We start from the raw sequence: 18,477 nt of genomic DNA, 5'->3' as shown, positions 1-18,477 counted from the left end.
CATGGAGCTAGAGGAGGTAGCGGACGTACTTAATGAATACTTTGCTTCAGTATTCACAAGTGAAATACTTGACTGTTGTGGGGATGATTAACAGCAGATTGAAATGCTTGAGTGTATAGACATTAAGAAAGAAGTACTGGAGCTTTTGAAAAGCATTAAGTTAGATACATCGCCAGGACTGAAAGAAAAAAACCCCAGGCTTCTGTGGGATGCAAGGGAAGAGATTGCTGAGCGTCTGGTGATGATGTTTGCGTCATCTATAAGGATGGGAGAAATGCCAGAGGATTGGAAAGTAGCAAATGTTGTTCCCTTGTTCAAGAAAGGGAGTAGAGAGAACCGTGGAAATTATAGACCAGTGAGTTTGACCTCAGTGGTGGGCAAGTCATTGGAGAAGATCCTGAGAGGCAGGGTTTATGAGCATTTGGAGAGACATAATCTGATTAGGGATAGTCAGCATGGCTTTGTCAAGGGCAGGTTATGCCTTATGAATCTGATTGAATTCTTTGAGGATATATCAATGCACATTGATGAAGGTAAAGCAGTATATGTGGTATATATAGATTTCAGTAAGGCATTTGATAAGGTTCTCCATAAGAGGCTCATTCAGAAAGTAATTAGGCATGGGATCCAAGGGAACCTTGCTTTGTGGATCCAGAATTGGCTTGCCCACGGAAGACAAAGGGTAGTTGTAAACGGTTCATATTCTGCACGTAGATCGGTGACCAGTGAGTGTTCTGCAGGAATCTGTTCTGGGACACCTCCTCCTTGTGATTTTTATAAATGACCTGGCTGAGGAAGAAGAAGGGTAGGTTAGTAAGTTTGCTGATGACATGAAAGTTGGTGTTGTTGTGGATAGTCTGAGGGTTCTCAGAGGTTACAGCATGGCATTGATAGGATGCAGAACCAGGCAGATGGAGTCCAACCCAGATAAATGTGAAGTGGTTCATTTCAGTAGGTCAAATTTGAAAACAAAATATAATATTAATGGTAAGACTCTTGACAGTGTGGAGGTTCAGTGAGATCTTGGGGTCCATGTCCACAGGACACTCAAAGCTGCTGCACAGGTTGACAGTGTTGTTAAGAAGGTGCATGGCAATGTTGGCATTCATCAACTGTGGGATTGAGTTCAAGAGCTGTGAGGTAATGTTACAGCTATATAAGACCTTAGTTAGACCCCACATGAAGCACTGTGTTCAGTTCTGGTCACCTCATTACAGGAAGGATGTGGATACTATAGAGAGAGTGCAGAGGAGATGGCTAACATGAGAAGGCATAGTTTTAAGGTGCTTGAAAGTAGTACAAGTGGGATGTCAGAGTAAGTTTTTCACACAGAGAATGGTGAGTTTGTAGAACAGGGACAGTGGTAGAGGTGGATACAATAAGGTCTTTTTAGAGACTCTTAGAGAGGTACATGGAGCTTATAAAAATAGAGGGCTATGTGGTAGGAAAATTCTAGGTAGTTTCTAAAGTAGGTTACATGGCTGGGCTAACATTGTGGGCCGAAGGGCCTGTAATGTGCTGTAGAATTCTATGTTCTATTGTCAGCCACGGTTGTATCACCCTGTCTTTGGAATACTTCATCTTTGGGATGTATCTATCCTGCACCTTCTGAATCGTCCCCAGAAACTCCAGCCATTGCTACTCTACTGTCATTCCTGCTAGTGTCCCCTTCTAATCAACTTCAGCAGCTCCTCTCTCAGGACTCTATAAATCCTTTTACTCCACTGTAATACCGATACTTCTGACTTTAGCCTCCCCCTCTCAATTGCAGGGTGAATTCTATCATACTGTCTCCTACCTTAAGTCCTCTAATCAAATACAGTTCATTACACAACACCCAATCCAGGACTGTCCTTCCCCTAGCGGGCTCAACCACAAGCTGCTCTAAAAAGCCATCTAGAAGTTCTCTATCTTGGGATCCAGCACCAACCTTTTTGCCAAATCTCCCTGCACATTGGAATGGTGGGGTAGAGGTATGTCTCTACCACAGGTGTAAGGCACTCCTTCCCTCTGCAAGGTGCAGCACCTGCTTAGTGTCCAATTGGAGTCATGTGAAGCCATGGAAGCAGGTGGTGGATGGTCTTATGAGCAGCTGGGCAATATGAGTCCTGGTTATGTGACAACCACAACAGACAATCTCTGAAGTGTATTGATAATGGCTTGGGTCATCTGTCTTGTAAAGACACTGCCCAGAAGAAGGCAATGGCAAACCACTTCTGTAGAAACATTTGTCAAGAACAATCATGGTCATAGACCGTAATCGCCCACGTCACATAATGAAGATGACAATAACCTGCATTTTGAAATCCCCCATGACTATCATACCATTGCCCTTTTTAAATGCCTTTTCTATCATCCCAGATGGAACAAGAGAGTTTTTTAAACACTGGGCACAATATGTCAGTGTCATAGTCGTACTGCTTTGGCTCCACCTGTTCACGCTGACCAAGTTGTCTCCTTGAATGGCATTCATTACCCATGTTTGACCCATATCCCTGTGAGCTTTTCCTATCCATGTACCTGTCTAAAGGCTTTTAAGCATTGTATTTGTACCACCTCTATTACTTCATGTGGCAGCTTGTGCCACCTATTTACCACTCTCTGTGTGAAAAAGGTGTCCCTCAGATCCCTTTTCAATTTCCACTCTCACCTAAAAACTATGCCATTTTGTTTTAGCCTCCCCTACTCTGAGAAGGACTGTGACCATGCACCTTATCTACGGCCCTTTTGAATAAGGTCCCTCCTCAGCCTTTCCACTGTCTCCTTAGAGCTTGAGCCCTCCAGTCCTGGTAAAATCCCAGTGAAACTTTTCTGTACTCTTTCCAGCTTAAAGACATCCTTTCTATATGTAGGTTACAAGAATTCACACAGTGTTCCAAGTGCAGACTCACCAACGTTTTATCCAGCTGCAACATGACATCCCAGCTGTTGTACCTACTGCCATGACCAATATATGTTCTGAAGTTAATTTCACCTGGATCCAATCATCTCTGCTGTCTGATGCTGTAGTCAGGTGACAATCTGAAGCAAGGCCTCAGTTGAATACCAGTGGGGTCCACCCCCAGAATACTCTGACAGGAGACGTGGCCAGAGTGCAGCATTTTGAAGCATTTTTGGCATTTTGGAGCTCTTAATATTGAGAGTAAATGTAGGGTTGTAAAACAATCTGCAAGTGGGTAAACATTCAGCAACCATTAGTCATAGACAGCTTGATCCTGAAAATGCATCAATGGCAAATCTAAGTACACGATACATCTGTCCTAGTGATTTCGGCAGTATGGACAATAATAAAGGAACCTATTAAAGCAGTAGGCTGTGTTAGGGTCATAACATTGTGTCGTGCAGCAGATTCATTTATCTGAAATTAGAATACAACTCACTTTATCTTTTAAATGTAATTGTACTGGCTTAAAACAGGATTTTGAAAAATTTGTTGTTAAGATTTGACAGAGCTTTTGCAGTGCAAATATCCAGTCTACCTTGTCAGGGAGAAAAAGGGAAACCAATACTTAATGGGTAATTGCTTAAGAAAAAAGACTAATTGGAATTAAGTCAGTTAATGTTCCTGTTCCATCACACTTGTTATCCCACTGTGAAATTAAAAAAATGCTGTAGTGTATTTGATAATTTTTATTAAAGAAATATTTCAATTCTACTTAATAAGCCCTCTTCCTTTATCAACTAAATGATCTATTACCCATTACATTGAGGAATTAAGACAGTAAGTCAGACCAGCAAGCGTAATAACAAAGTGAATATTGCCCTTATTGGAACATATAAATGTCTAATAATTCTGTTCTGCTATAGAGCAGATACAAATTTTATAAGCAAGAAACTTACTAATACATTTATATATGTTTTACAGCACAAAGTGTTGGTGTAATCTGTAAATATTAAATTACCTTGTGCAAGTTATTTGCAATGTCAATCACTGAAAGAGTTACATAATTTTGTACAAACTATAGTTTGAAGTAGATTTTGGCTATGAATACATTCATTAATCTGCAGTGTTCAGGTATAAAACAATAGATATGTATATTGAATAACAGACGTGTGTGGTTAAATGTTAGTTCTAGTAAATCATTGGCTCAAATAAACCCAAACTTAAAAGGCAAGTTTTCTGCCATACATTCAGTGACCTTTATTATGTTGTATAATATATGCAAAGGTATTATTTTCTTCCTATCAGCGCTGATCTGAAAAGTGAAGGCAGCCAGCTGAAAGTGATTTGACAATACAAGGAGGGATAAGCAGCCTACTTGCAATGGAAAACAACAGCTTATGCAAAATTGGGAAGAGCATGAAGCAAATGAATATAAAAATAGGATGACATCTATATATTCAGATGTGATAAATAGCTCATTCAGAATATATGGATAACAAATTAACATACATCAAATTCTAATCAATAGCTATTACTGTAAAGATGCAATGGTGGTGAGCACTATCTTACACTGTGTGTAACCAGATCGCTTTGATACTTATGCATTTTTGTTTCAAAGAATAAAAGTATCATAAAATAAAACGTTGCTCTAACAGTCAATCTGAACCAGGGGTTCCCTATCTTTTATATGCTATGGAACAATATCATTAAGCAAGTGATCCGTGGACCCGAGGTTCTAAACCCCGGATCTAAACAATCATGTGACATAAATGAATATAAATAATATATATGTAGATGTATACATGAATATTATAGAGAAAACAGTTCTACATATGTTATATATAATGTTTTAAATTCTATTTTATGACGTTTATATATTCTTTGGTACATAAACAATGTCATTGTAATATGCCGCTAAACACACCACAAACTGTAGTGTATTTTCTAAAACAATTATTTTTGCGATAGGTGGTAAGGAAGCTTGGTATAATTTATATTATCTTCTATGAGTATTTGCCTGGTATAGCATTGTTAAAAACAAGTTATATTTCAGTGTGATGCAAATAATGGAATGATCAAAATATCTCTGTTCACACAGTGGGTACTGAGTTAGTTCCATATTTAATCTCTGCCTATTATATATTGAAGAATTCACTACTGCAGTTGAAAGACATCTTGTATTTCTGATTTAAAAGGTGATTAATATTAAAACTGATTTGAGAAATGTTTATGTGATGTTTTACATTTATATAAACATCCCAATCTGATGTCTTGTTGATTTTCTCCAAACACACTGGCTATGTTACTTTACAAATTGAAAATAGTTGAAGCATCACCTGATTTAGAGGCAGGATACTGTATCAATAGTAAGGAAAATGGAAGACAATTTGGATCAGTAAATTTCCACATAAATGAGATATATAATTGCAGGCACAGGGTCTTGCAGCTTTGCTTCACCATACTGAAAAATAGCTTCTGTTCCTTAATCTCAATTTCAATCATTACTGGCTTTCTCAATTCACAAAGTGCTACACCAAGAGCTTGAGGACTTGTATCTGACAGGATCCATTGGCTTGGTCTCATAGTGACCTGAGTATGACTGCAGAATTACATCTGTGTTGATCTTGGCTCTACAGAGCACGTAACCGAGCCAAAAGTGCTTCTACTTCAGGAACAGCAGCACCCTTAGCACTGGAACTAATAGCTTTCAGTTCTTTCTCCCTCATGTCTAAACAAGCATGTCCATCTCTTCTGCTGGCCACTTTGCTCCTTGTGCTAGATGAATGAGCCTCTACTTCATAACTGAGCTCCTTGCTGAACGGAATTCTTGTTGTATTTAAGTGGATATTCTGGCGAGAACGTGACCTTTCCATTTGAGCCTTTTGATTTTCTGCAGCGAGAAAGCATAAATTGGGAAATTAAATCACAGGATAAAGTTCAACGTACTTTAAAAAACATAATGCAAAAATATCTGGATCAAACAGTATGTATACAGCAGGGATGCAAACTATAAAGGTGACAGAAACAATATGAAATGTCAATTAAATATCACTAGGTGAGTAGAGGGTTGATAGCATAAATTTGATTAACTTATTTTGGAGGGTTGCCTCTCATTGAAGTACTCCCAAGAGAATGATTGTATTGAAGAATGAACTTCTAGTAAATTGATTAGCATCTATACAAGTATCTGCATATTGAATATGGCAGGAAGGGGGAACATAATAAAAAAAGTGCTAGCACCAACTTCCTTTAGTAACTCCCAAACAAAAGATAATTTGTTTTGTACCTGTAAACTTTCCAGATTTGAATATAAATCTTGAAGAATTAGTACTATAAAAGCTGGGTTTATATATAAAGCACAATGCGTTCTCTATCTATCTGATATCATTACTGCACGTTACTAAAAGGGGACAGTGTTTATGACTCATCATACGTCCGATAGTAGTCAGATGTACAGTCAAGGATCAAATGGCTTTGGCTGATTGACTTTCCATAGGAGTAAGAGACAGAAATTTTATCAGCCGGTTTGCAGACATCAAGCAAACATTATGAATTATCCTCTTTCACATCTTCAACTATAAAAAACGGACACTCCATATTCATGTAACCTTCAGCATAGACCGAAAACAGCTTCAACAAACTTGATATGACATTTAAAGTTTTTGATTATTCTCTGAAAGATGTTCTATCATCCAAAACAGTAATGACTTTGGAACAGAAAGCAGTCACTCATGACCGTATGTTTTATGTGAAAGCTGAAAATTCCTACAGAAAACAGCTTGTACTTTAAAAGGCTTCTACTGAAGATATTTACTGTACTGTCATTTCATGACCAGGAGGGTTCACTGTGATGGATGAATATTTTACTCATGGCTTGGACAGTCTCAGCAAACCTTTGCAGTATGATCACCTTAAGACCACAGGCAGGAAAATAGATTCCTTTCCCAAAATCTAGTTGCTACGCTGGCTATAGATATCTTACAGTCATTATTGGAGTAAAAACATCAGTCAGTGATGGGATTGGGGCAGCAGCATGAAATGCTGAACTGTGATGCACTGTCGAATGCCAATACTTTGTAGCATATCTCCACCCACAACATCAGGAAGGCCCTCCTCTTCCCATGCATTAAAGCATATGTAGGCAGGAAGCAAACACACGTGTTCCAGGTGTGCTCATCTATATTAACATATTAAAGATAAATTTCTATATTTTTGATTTATTGTTGTTAAGTCCAGCTTGCATACTCCTGAGTTACCTTAAATTGAATTGATCCTAACAGCTTTAGAAGGGAAAAAATATTTTAAATATTATGGCATTGATACTAACATTACAAAATCTCAAAAGGTCATATGGCCCATTCCAGCTTACATTTCTGATGTCTTTAAAATACCAAATACAGGAGCTGACTCCTGTAGATATTTTTCAACTGGAGATTTCTGTTTGGCATTTTGAAGACTAATTGTAAAACTCCACAATTATTTGTCTCAGAATGTGCAGGATGGAATCAGAATGCCATCATTTTCAAGCGGTAAAATGTTAGGAAGAATAAAGCAAACGACCTTATGAAATGGCACCTTGTGTGCAGTGGAGGAAGAACAAAATAACATTATGCTGTTCACTTCTGCAATTCATGCATGGAATGCTAATTATTAGAAATCAGGAGATTGTGTAAAATCTATTTCAATTTCTTTTCACATACTGCATACTGATTGATCAGTCTGGCATGGATTTTGCCTGGACCAACATTTGATATTAGAAAGAAAGGTTAGGCATCGTCAAGGGACTTTAATCATGCAAAAGCAAGCAAAATGAATTTGATCAGAAACAGACAGGAAGCTTTTATTCCTCTCCGACAGCTGAGGTTAGAAAAACATTTATGTTAATATGGGAGCATCTGCTGATTACATCTGAAGCTGTGGGATACCGACATTAAATCACTGAACCATTTTGGCAGCTTCGAGGTTCTTCAACTCTACAGGGGCCTAATTTCACTAGTAATTTGTAGAAGATTTCACCAAAGTTTGACAGACAGCCAAAAGACTTCATCGTAGAAAATATTTTTGATCATTTAAACATCACACACAATTAAAATAAGACATTTTAAAAATTAACCAAATATATCACTGGATTCAAGTCTTCATAGTCACTGCACTTACCAGGATATTAAACTATCAAAAGGTTCTTTAACAGCTGTAAAACATAGTTTATGATAACTTTATCTATTTTTATGAAAAATACGCTTGTTAGTGAACCTTGAAATTGTTTTGAGAAGGGACATTTTACTTTGATAACCTATCTGGTATTTTTATCATATTATCAGAAAGGATGCAGAAATCCAAAGACAATTTTCAAAAGATCAGAATATGAAATAACAGAGAATACAAGGAGCACCACGTCTACAAGCTGTATGCATACGACTAAACAAGAATGAAGCCAGAAATGCGATTGCCTTCCAAATCCAAGTTCGCAATGGAACCATGTGGAAATATTGACAATTCAGTTTAAACCCGGATTAGTAAATATAGGGAATTAGATTGAACAATTAGAATAGAGTGATGTAAGTTTATGATCATAATCTAATGCATAGCTCTCCATAGTAAAATATTGCAAAAAGATTTAATTTATAGAAACAGAGAGGTAATATGTGAATAATAATTGCCAAATGTAAATAACATCAAAGATGAGTGCATGTATTATATACAATTTATTTAGGTAATGATGCATATAACCAAGACCAGAAAAGGTTACTGTTGCTTTTTGCTCTAAAACATCGCAGGTTTAGATTTAGAGCAGCATGAAAGTATTGGTGTGCCTAAAAATCAGATTAGTTATCTCCCTTCTAAGTTCACTGAAGTCATGACACTAGAGATTAGCTCCACAAAATATTGTCATTTACCTTAGACTTCACGTATGATTGATGTACATTCTTAATCTGGTCTGAAATCAACTTTAACAAGCAATCCAGCTGGTCAGCTGGTTTCAGGCAAGTACTTGTTAAACTGTGTGTGTAGCTTCATCTAAATATGGAGAATAAAAATAAGCCTGCTCATGCATAACTAACATTTAAAAATAGTATTTTATGAAATATTAATATTATCCTGGGCTTTTAAACAATTAAGCATGGAAATTAAATATGTATTTGATGTGAATGAAAAGGAAATGCAAAACATTTGTGGATGCGTTCTCAAAAACACATTACTCAGAGCAGGAATGTATAAATAATGCTTGTAGATATTCCATATAATAGCAACACAGCATTTAGCTCTTTGTCAGATTGCTCACAAAAAATACCTTAAGTAATAACAGCCAACAAGTAAAATACCCCGTTTGGAACATTCTCCTGCTCAGCCTGCCCACCCACCATGAAAGAAATTGACAAAGGGCTGTTAGAAGCTGTTGAAAAGCACTGGTTATTACCCTTGTAAACAGCACACCCTAAATTTGTATGAAGGGCTCACAAATGCACAGCAGTGACTTGTAATAAAAGACTGCTGGATTAGCTCACTGGATTCTCTCCAGTGTGAACCTGAATAAAATTATTCATTTCCTCACCAGTAAGACCCTATGAACTAACAAAACTACTGTGACATCAGTGACCAGAATAAGCTCTGAGTATAAACTTGCTGGGAATAACTGAAACAGACAAAAAAGATGATGTGAACAGAAAATGGTGCGATTTTTGTTGCTCAGCAGACATCTGAAATGTTATCTCAGTTTTCCCCACCATATACACGACTGACCTCACAAGTATCTCAAGCATTTCCTGATTTTATTTTAGATTTTCAGCATTTGTAGATGACCCAATAGAGGTGTACAAGATAATGAGAGGAATTGATCGTGCCTCCCAGGGCTGAAATGGCTAGCACGAGAGGGCATAGTTTTAAGGTGCTTGGAAGTAGGTACAGAGGAGATGTCAAGGGCAAGTTTTTTTATGCAGAGAGTGGTGAGTGCGTGGAATGGGCTGCCAGCAATGGTGGTGGAGGCAGATACAATAGGGTCTTTTAAGAGACTTTTGGATGGGTACATGGAGCTTAGAAAAGCTTAGAGGGCTATGGGTAAGCCTAGGATAGGGACATGTTTGGCACAGCTTTGTGGGCCAAAGGGCCAGTATTGTGCTGCAGGTTTTCTATGTTTTTATGATTCTATGAATTGTAGCATTTTGCTCTTCAAGTTAAACAAGAGCTTGTCTTAAGGCTGATTTATACTTCTGCGTAGGCTCTACGCCGTAGCCTACGCAAGTGGCCTATGCCACTGTGAGCATTTATACCTGTGCGTTGTTGTGTCTGCGTCGCTCTGCAATTCACCGCCAAAATGCAAGTTGGCAGTGGAGTTTCCATGCCACTGTGTTGAGTTTCTTTGTGTACTTCAAACAATGGCGACTGAAACTGAGCGCATCATGTTGGAGTTGGAGCTAATAAATGTTGAACAAGAGTTACTTTTATTGAAATTACTGCAACGCAGAAAAGAGAGAAGACGCGGAGGAAATGGTGTGTATGACCATTGAATGGATTGAGGCAGAAGGAGGGTGAATTTAATGTGCTTTTCTGGCCACTGAGAGACATGGATGAGAAAATGCATTTCAAAGATTGGTGGAGAAGAAGCAGCAACTGGAAATGCATAGCAGGAAATGCGATGCTACCAAGCAGACCAATCACAGTTGTTGCGGTCTGCATCACTGCGACACGTAGTTACATTTTTGGGGAGGTGCGTGTCAGGCTACAGCATAGGGTACAGGGCTACGCCATACCTACGGCGTAGATTCAATACAGAAGTATAAATTGGCCTTTAGCTGTTTATCGAAACTGTCAAAATCCTGAATGCTACGGAATTTTTCCAACCTTCAGAAACACAAAACTATTCAATGATTAAAGCTACTGAAAAATGTGGTCAAAAATTAAAACACAAACATTAAATGTACTCAGAACAATTCTCCTCCATTGAAATCAAAGGGATGAGCTCCTTGCTTAGGCCAAACTGGCTGTAGTTTTGGAAGGGATTTCCCATCATTAGTAATGAATTGGCATAACATCGCACTCTCATACTGGACTTCATGCTCACGATCATGCAGTTGCACAGCATAAAGCACCCCCACAGCATCCACCCAACCACCAGACCTATCTATACCTCTATACCAACTCTACTTGCCCATATTAATTCTATATCACTGAAGGATAAAGGAGGGAAACGTGTACTTGGAGGCAGAGAATGTAGACGAGGTCCTAAGTGAGTACTTTGCATCAGTATTTACTAAGGACAAGGACATGGAGAATAGGGAGATGAGTAGGGAGCAAGCTAAATTGCAAGTGCAATTCAAGTAGAGGAGGAGGAAGTGTGGGGTCTCATGAAGAACATTAAGGTGGGTAAATCCCCGGGGCTTGATGGGGTATTGCACAGGTTACTGAGAGAAACAAGAGGCGAGTTTGTTGTGGCCTTGATCAATATCTTCATGTCCTCCTGAGCTACAGGAGGAATTGTGAGTGGATAATGCTGTTCCGTTATTCAAGATGGGAAAGAGGGATAATCCTGGAAACTATCGATCAATGAGTCTCACATCAGTGGTTGGGAAGCTACGGGAAAGGATTCTGAGGGATAGGATTTATGAGCATTTGGAAAATCGTGGCCTAATTAGGGACAGTCTGCATTGTTTTGTGTGGAGAAGTCGTAGCTTACTAATTTGAGTTTTCAAGCAGGTGGTGAAGGAAGAGCTGTGGGAGATATCTACATGGATTTTATTAAGGTTTTTGACAAAGCTGCTCATAAGAGGCTCATCCTGAAGGTTGAGATGCTTGGAATCCAGGATGAATTGGCCAGTTGGAATCATAACTGGCTTGCCCATATAAGAAAGAGCATAGTAGTTTGGGTGGAGGTCTGTGACTAGTGATGTTCAGCAACAACCTGTCCTAGGACAGCTGTTCGTGATATACACTCAGTGGCCATTTTATTAGATACACCCTGTACCTAAAGTGGCCACTGAGTGTATTTTTCTAGTCTTCTGTTGCTTAACCCATCCACTTCAAGGTCTGACGTGCCGTGCATTGAGAGCATTTGTGCACACCACTGCTGGAATGCACAGTTATTTCAATTACTGTTGCCTTCCTGTCAACTTGAACCCATCTGACTTCTCTCATTAACAAGGCACTTTTGTCCTTAGAGCTGCTGCTTACTGGATGTTTTTTGCACCATTCTTTGTAAACGCTAGCGACTTCAAGCTTCAAGGCAGCCACCATCATCCCATTGCCCAAATGGGCAACAGTGCCCTGCCTCAATGACTACCATCCAGTAGCACTGACCTCAACAATAATGAAGCGCTTTGAGAGGCTGGTTATAGATTGCATTAAACCCAATCTTCCTGGTACATTGGACCCTTTTGCTCAATTTTTGCATTTTGCTCAAATTGGTCCATGAATGATGCCAAAGCTCTGCACTCTGCTCTGTCCTGTTCCAACTGGAAAATGCCAGGATGCTATTAAATACCTCTTCCCTCCAAAGCTAGTGGGTAAACTCTCCTTGATCGATATCAACACCTCTCTCTGTAACTGGTTCTTGTATTTGACAGAAAAGCCACAGTCAGTCCGTGTTGACAACAGCATCCCTAGTTCCATCATGCTGAGCACATTTTATTATCGAAGTATGTACACAGAATACAGCTCCGAGATTCGCCTTCTCCAGATGGCCATAAATACAGAACAATCATGGAAGTCATTGAAAGAAAAGACATCAACCACCCCCCAACCCCGTATGAAAAGAAAAAGAAACAGAACTCACAAATCTCAAATCTCCAACCCTTTCTTCGCACAAAAACTAACAGAATGCTCACCTGCGAAATGGTAGCTAGAACGTCAAACCACAAACCTCCACTACAGAAACAAACAGCAACAATAACATCAAACCCCAATCCCCTCTCTACCACATAAAAAGCTAACAGATCACCTTCATGGAAAATCATCAACAAGAACATCAGACCCCAAATCCCCAACTCCTCTCTTGCACAAAGACCAACATATTAGCTACCCGGAAAATCACCTACGCAGAAAACAGCAACAAGAAAGAAAACATAGAAAACTGAAGGAGACCATATTAACTACAGTCCACACCAATAATCACGTCTCGTCAGCATTGAGGAGAGCGATAGGTCGAACTTAGCCCTTCCGTGTGGAGCAATTGCTGACCTGCGACCTCCTGACCTTCACGGAGAGTGGCCACTGAAGTGGCCTCCTCCGCATTTGCCTTGAATTTTCAATCTTCCTTGGTGGTTCAATCGGTGAGAAATGGAGTTGATCATGGCCCTGCACCCCATCTCTGGTTTTCTGCTTGAGGCTGCTCGTGCTTGCTTCCTTAACAAGGATGCCCCCTGAGGGCTGTGTGCTGAACCCATTGCTGTACACTATGCTCACACATGATTGCATGGCCAAACATTCGAGTAATCATATTGTCAAGTTTGCCAATGACACGACAGTCAGCAACAACAATGAGATAGTCTACAGAGAGGAGGTTGAAGAACTCCAGGCCTGGTGCTAGGCAGATAACCTCTTGTTCAATGTCAACAAGACGAAGGAAATAGTTATCGGCTTCAGAAGAACTTGCACTACTCACATCCTCTTTACATGGTAGCACAGCAGTGGAAACTGCTAGGAGTATACATCTCGGCCAGACACTCTCAGTCCCAGAATACATCCTACACAAACAGGAAAGCTCACAAACATCTCTACTTTCTGAGGAGGCTGAGCTGAGTTGGACTACGCACTTCAATACCACCACCTTCAATAGATGTGCAGTAACATGCGGCATCACTGCATGATATGGAAACTGCACTGCGGCGGACAGGAAGCCTCTATAACAGGTAGTCAAAAATAACCAAAGCATCACTGGCACCAGTGTACTCACCGTCAAGAACATATATGCAGAAAGGTTCCCGAAAAGGTTAGTAAAATTGTAAAGGATCCCATCCACTCTGCTCAAAGGTTCCACTCCCATCAAGAATGAGGATACATAGCAGTCAATCCCAGATCACCAAACTGAAGAATGGTTACTTTCCCTAAGCAATAAGACTGATCAACACTTCAACCCACTAACCCACGCCTCCAACCTCAACCCCCCCCCCCCCACCATTACTTTATCATTTAAAGTCAGAGTTACCTTATGTACAGACACTCCTGTGTCTAACTTCACTTTACGGACATAAAACTACAATCAGGTTTAATATCATTGGCATATAGAACATAGAACACCTACAGCACAATACAGGCCCTTTGGCCCACAAAGCTGTGTCGAACATGTCTTTACCTTAGAGATTACCTAGGGTTACCCATAGCCCTCTATGCTGAATTTTGTTTTTTTGTGTCAGTAGTATACCATAATACATAATAATAGAAACTATAAATTACAGTAAGTACACATATCAATTATATAAGTAGAACTAAAAGAGAGAAAAAAAATGAAGAAGTATTTTTGAGCTCAATGTCCAATCAGAAATCTGACGTCAGTGGGGAAGAAGCTATTCCTGAATCATTGAGTGTTGTCTTCAGGTTCCTGTACCTCCTCTGATGGAAGCAAAGATAACAGGGCATTTCTGTGTGAGGGGGAGGCTAGTACTCTTGATGGAGCTGACTGAGTTTACAGCTTTCTGCAGTTTATTCTGTCTGATCTTGTGAGGTGCCCAACCCCATACCAAACACTGACTCAGCCAGTTAGAATGCTCTCCATGGGACATCTGAAGAAATTTGCGAGCGTCTTCAGTGACATACCAAGTCTCCTGCAACTCCTAATGATATAAAGCTGTTGTTGTGCATTCTTTGCAATTGCATCAACATGTTGGGCCCAGGACAGATCCTCAGAGATGTTGACATCCAGGAACTTGAAACTGCTCAAACCTTCCACTTCTGATCCCTCAATGAGGACTGGTGTGTGTTCACTCAACTTCCCCTCTCTGGAGTCCACATTTAATTTCTTGGTCTTACTGATGTTTAGTGCAAGATTGTTGCTGTGACACCACTCAACCAGCTGACCTACCACATTCCTGTACCCATCCTCATCATCATCTGAAACTTTGCGATCAATAGTTCTGTCACCAGCAAATTTAGATGGCTTTTGAGCTGTGCCTAGCCACACAGTCATGGGTGTAAGTGAGTGGAACACCGGGCTAAGCACAAATCCTTGAAGTACGCCAGTGTTGATTGTCAGCAAATAGGAGATTCTATTTCCTCTTTGCACAGACTGTGATCTCCCAATGAGGAAATCCAGGATCCAGTTGCAGAGACCCAGGTTTTGCAGCTTGTTGATTACAGCTGTGGCTAAGATTGTATTGACTACAGCTCAGTGATCAACAAACAGCAGCTGGAAATGGGTTGAAATTGCCTGCAATGATAGGGAAGACATTAGGGTGCACGGGCCTCTTTGTGCCTGCTGATTACATTGCTCAGCTCGTCCACTGCCTGCCTGATCTTGGACTGAGGTGGAAAACTCCCTCATCAGATAAAATGGATGACTTTTGACCTCTGGATGTTCTAGGTTGGGAAGCAGGTCTGAGGCAAAACTGCCAAGTTTGTGCACTGCAATGAGTTAATCAAAAAGCACTTCCTCTGCCTTTAGAAGACTGAGCTGTCCTCTCTTTGCAGAGAATGGTGAAATCATCAAGCTACAGCGCTGAATCCAAAATAGTGGCGGTGAGCCATGTTTCTGTAAAGCAGAGTGCACAGCAGAGTAAAGCAGATGTCCCTCTGGGTATAGCAATCTTGCTCTGAAGTCTTCAATTTTAATATTTAGAGACTATATTCGTCAGCAGGATAGTCAGGAGTGGAAGTCTAAAGCCTCTGTGTTTCAATTGTACCTGTAGACAGGCTCAATGCCCCACCTCTCTTTTCTTAAAGGGAACTGCATTCTGAGGTCTGCTGATTTAAAGTATTGATATGTTCATTAAATGCCCCAAAAAGATACTACTTACTGGAGTACCCATGGCTGTAGTAGACCTAAACATTTGATGATTCCCATTGGAGCCGCACACATCTTGCCAGAAGCAATCTATGTGTACAAGCTATTTTATGTATTTATATTTATTGTGCATTTTTATTATGGTGTTCTTTATGTTATTACATTTTTCTTTGTGCTACATCTCCTTTACACTTGTGTAATAGAAATTACATTAAACAATCTTATCTTGCCCTTGTCTATTTGTCCCTCCCCACTAATCCCCATCCCAGTACTTACCCCGGCAAGCAGCCAAAGTGCTGCACCTGCCCATTCACCTCCTCCCTCACCTCTGCTCAGGGCCCCAAACAGTTCTTCAGTTGAGGCAGCACTTCATCTGTGAATCTACTAGGGTTACCTATTACATCCAGTGTTCCCAATGTGGCCTTCTCTACAATGGTGGAGGGATCGTTTCATTGAGCACCACTGTTCCATCCACCAAAATTGGAATTTCCCAGTTTTCCAGCATTTTAATTCCTATTCCCATTCCAATATGTTGGTCCATGGCCTCCTCTTGAGGCCACCCTCAGGGTCGAGGAACACCTTATATTCCGTATGGCACGAATATTGATTTCTCCTTCTGGTAAAAAAAATCTTTCCCTCCACCTTCCCTCGTCTTCTATTCCCCACTCTGGGCTCTTCGAAGAGAATTTGTGCTGTGGGTTTTTATCTAGGCATTGCTGCACAAGTGAATGGTTCTATGTGGACACAATGACACTCTTTTCACAAAGCCAATGTGTTTGCCAACCTGATGCCATGAACACCTATTTCTCCTTCCAGTAATTTTTTCCACTCCCTCTTCTTTTATTACCCTTTCTTGCCTATTACTCACCTCACCCTGGTGCCCCTCCTCCTTCCCTTTCTCCAACAGTTCACTCTCCACTCCTATCAGATTCCTTCCGCTCCAGCACTTTGCCTTTCCCTCCCACCCAGCTTCATCAATCACCTTTAGCTAGTCCTCCTTTCTTTCCCTCCCACCCCTTTATTCTGGCATCTTTCCTCTTCCTTTCCAATCCTGAAGAAGAGTCCCAGTCCAGAACATCGACTGTTTGTTCATTTTCATGGACGCTGCCTGATTTTCTGAGTTCCTCCTGCATTTCTTCGATTTTAGCATCCACAGAAACTCTTGTGTTTATCTTAACTTACCTCGTGGAACAGATGTGAAAGCACCCTGATGATATCTATCTCACTGCTGTCAAAGGCCTCTGACAATCTCAGACAGAGCATACAGACCACTAACAAGCTATTTAAAAAATAAGACCTTGAAACATAGGAGCAGAATTAGGCTATTTGGCCCAGAGTCTGTTCCACTATTTCATCATGGCTGATCCAATTTTCCTCTCAGCCCCGATCTCCTGCCTTCTCCTTGTATCACATCATGCTTTGACCAGTCAAGAATCTATCAACCTCTGCTTAAATATACATAAAGACTTGGCTTCCACAACTGCCAGTGGCAAAGAATTTCACAGATTCACCACTCTCTGGCTGAAGAAATCCTTCCTCATCTCCATTCTAAAAGGAAGCCCCTCTCATCTGAGGCTGTGCCCTCTGGTCTTAGACTCTCCCAACACAGGAAGCATCCTCTCCACATCCACTCTATCAAGGCCTTTCACCATTCAATAGGCTTCAATGAGGTAATCCCTCATTATTCTGAGTTCTTGTGAATACTGGCCTACAGCCATCAAACACTCTTCATAAGACAAGCCATTCAATCTTGGAATCATTTTCGTGAGCCTCCTTTGAACCCTCTCCATTTTCAGCACATCTTTTCTAAAGATAAGGGGCCCAAAACTGCTCACAATACTCCGTGAGGCCCCATTAGTACTTTATAAAGTCTCAACATTATATCCTTGCTTTTATATTCCAGTCCTCGTGAAATGAATGTTAACATAGCATTTGCCTTCCTCACCACAGACTCAACCTGCAAATTAACCTTTAGAGAATCCTACACAAGGACTTCCAAGTCCCTTTGCTCCTCAGTTTTTTGTATTTTCTCTCAATTTAAAAAAAAGTCAACTCTTTCATTTCTTCTAACAAGGTGCATGACCATACAAATCCCAACACTGTATTCCATCTGTTAGATCTCGGCACATTCTCCTAATCTGTCTAAGTGTTTCTGTAGCCTCTCTACTTCCTCACAACTACCTGCCCCTCTACCTATCTTTATATCATCTGAAAACTTTGTAACAAAGTCTTCAATTCTGTTATCCAAATCATTGACATATAATGTAAAAAGAATCAGTCCCAACACAGGCACTGGCAGCCAGTCAGTATTCCCACTCTACCTTCTGCCAATCATGCACTGCTTTATCCATGCTAGAATCTTTCTTGTAATACCATAGGCTTGTGGCTTGTTAAGTAGCCTCGTTGGTGGCACCTTGTCAAAGGGCTTGTTTGTCTTGCTTGTTACTTCTTCAAAGAATTCCAACAGATTTGTCAGGCAAAATTTTCCCTTGAGGAAACCATGCTGACAACTGCCTATTTTACCATGTGCCTCCAAGCACCCTGAGATCATATCCTTAATAATTGACTTCACCATCTTCCCAACCACTAAGGTCAGATTAACTGGTCTATAATTTCCTTTCTTCTGCCTCTCTCCCTTGTTGTAGAATGGAGTGACATTTGCAAC

The 18,477-nt window shown here is 40.3% G+C and overlaps 1 protein-coding gene across 1 annotated transcript in view; it reads right to left on the bottom strand.

The window, feature by feature from the left end:
* Positions 1 to 3,625: 3,625 nt before the first annotated feature.
* LOC132391478 (protein diaphanous homolog 3-like) overlaps positions 3,626 to 18,477 on the bottom strand; it is a 583,252-nt gene continuing 568,400 nt past the window's right edge. The window contains exon 28 of the mRNA XM_059964736.1: positions 3,626 to 5,774. Within this exon, the coding sequence (XP_059820719.1) occupies positions 5,515 to 5,774 (260 nt within the window). The 3' untranslated portion in view covers positions 3,626 to 5,514. The remainder of the gene's footprint in view (positions 5,775 to 18,477) is intronic.

The sequence above is a fragment of the Hypanus sabinus genome, chromosome 3 (assembly GCF_030144855.1).
Source record: "Hypanus sabinus isolate sHypSab1 chromosome 3, sHypSab1.hap1, whole genome shotgun sequence".
NCBI classification, from domain to species: domain Eukaryota; kingdom Metazoa; phylum Chordata; class Chondrichthyes; order Myliobatiformes; family Dasyatidae; genus Hypanus; species Hypanus sabinus.
The sequence above is the reverse complement of the archived record's forward strand: the minus strand, read 5'-3'. Positions and strand labels throughout refer to the sequence as shown.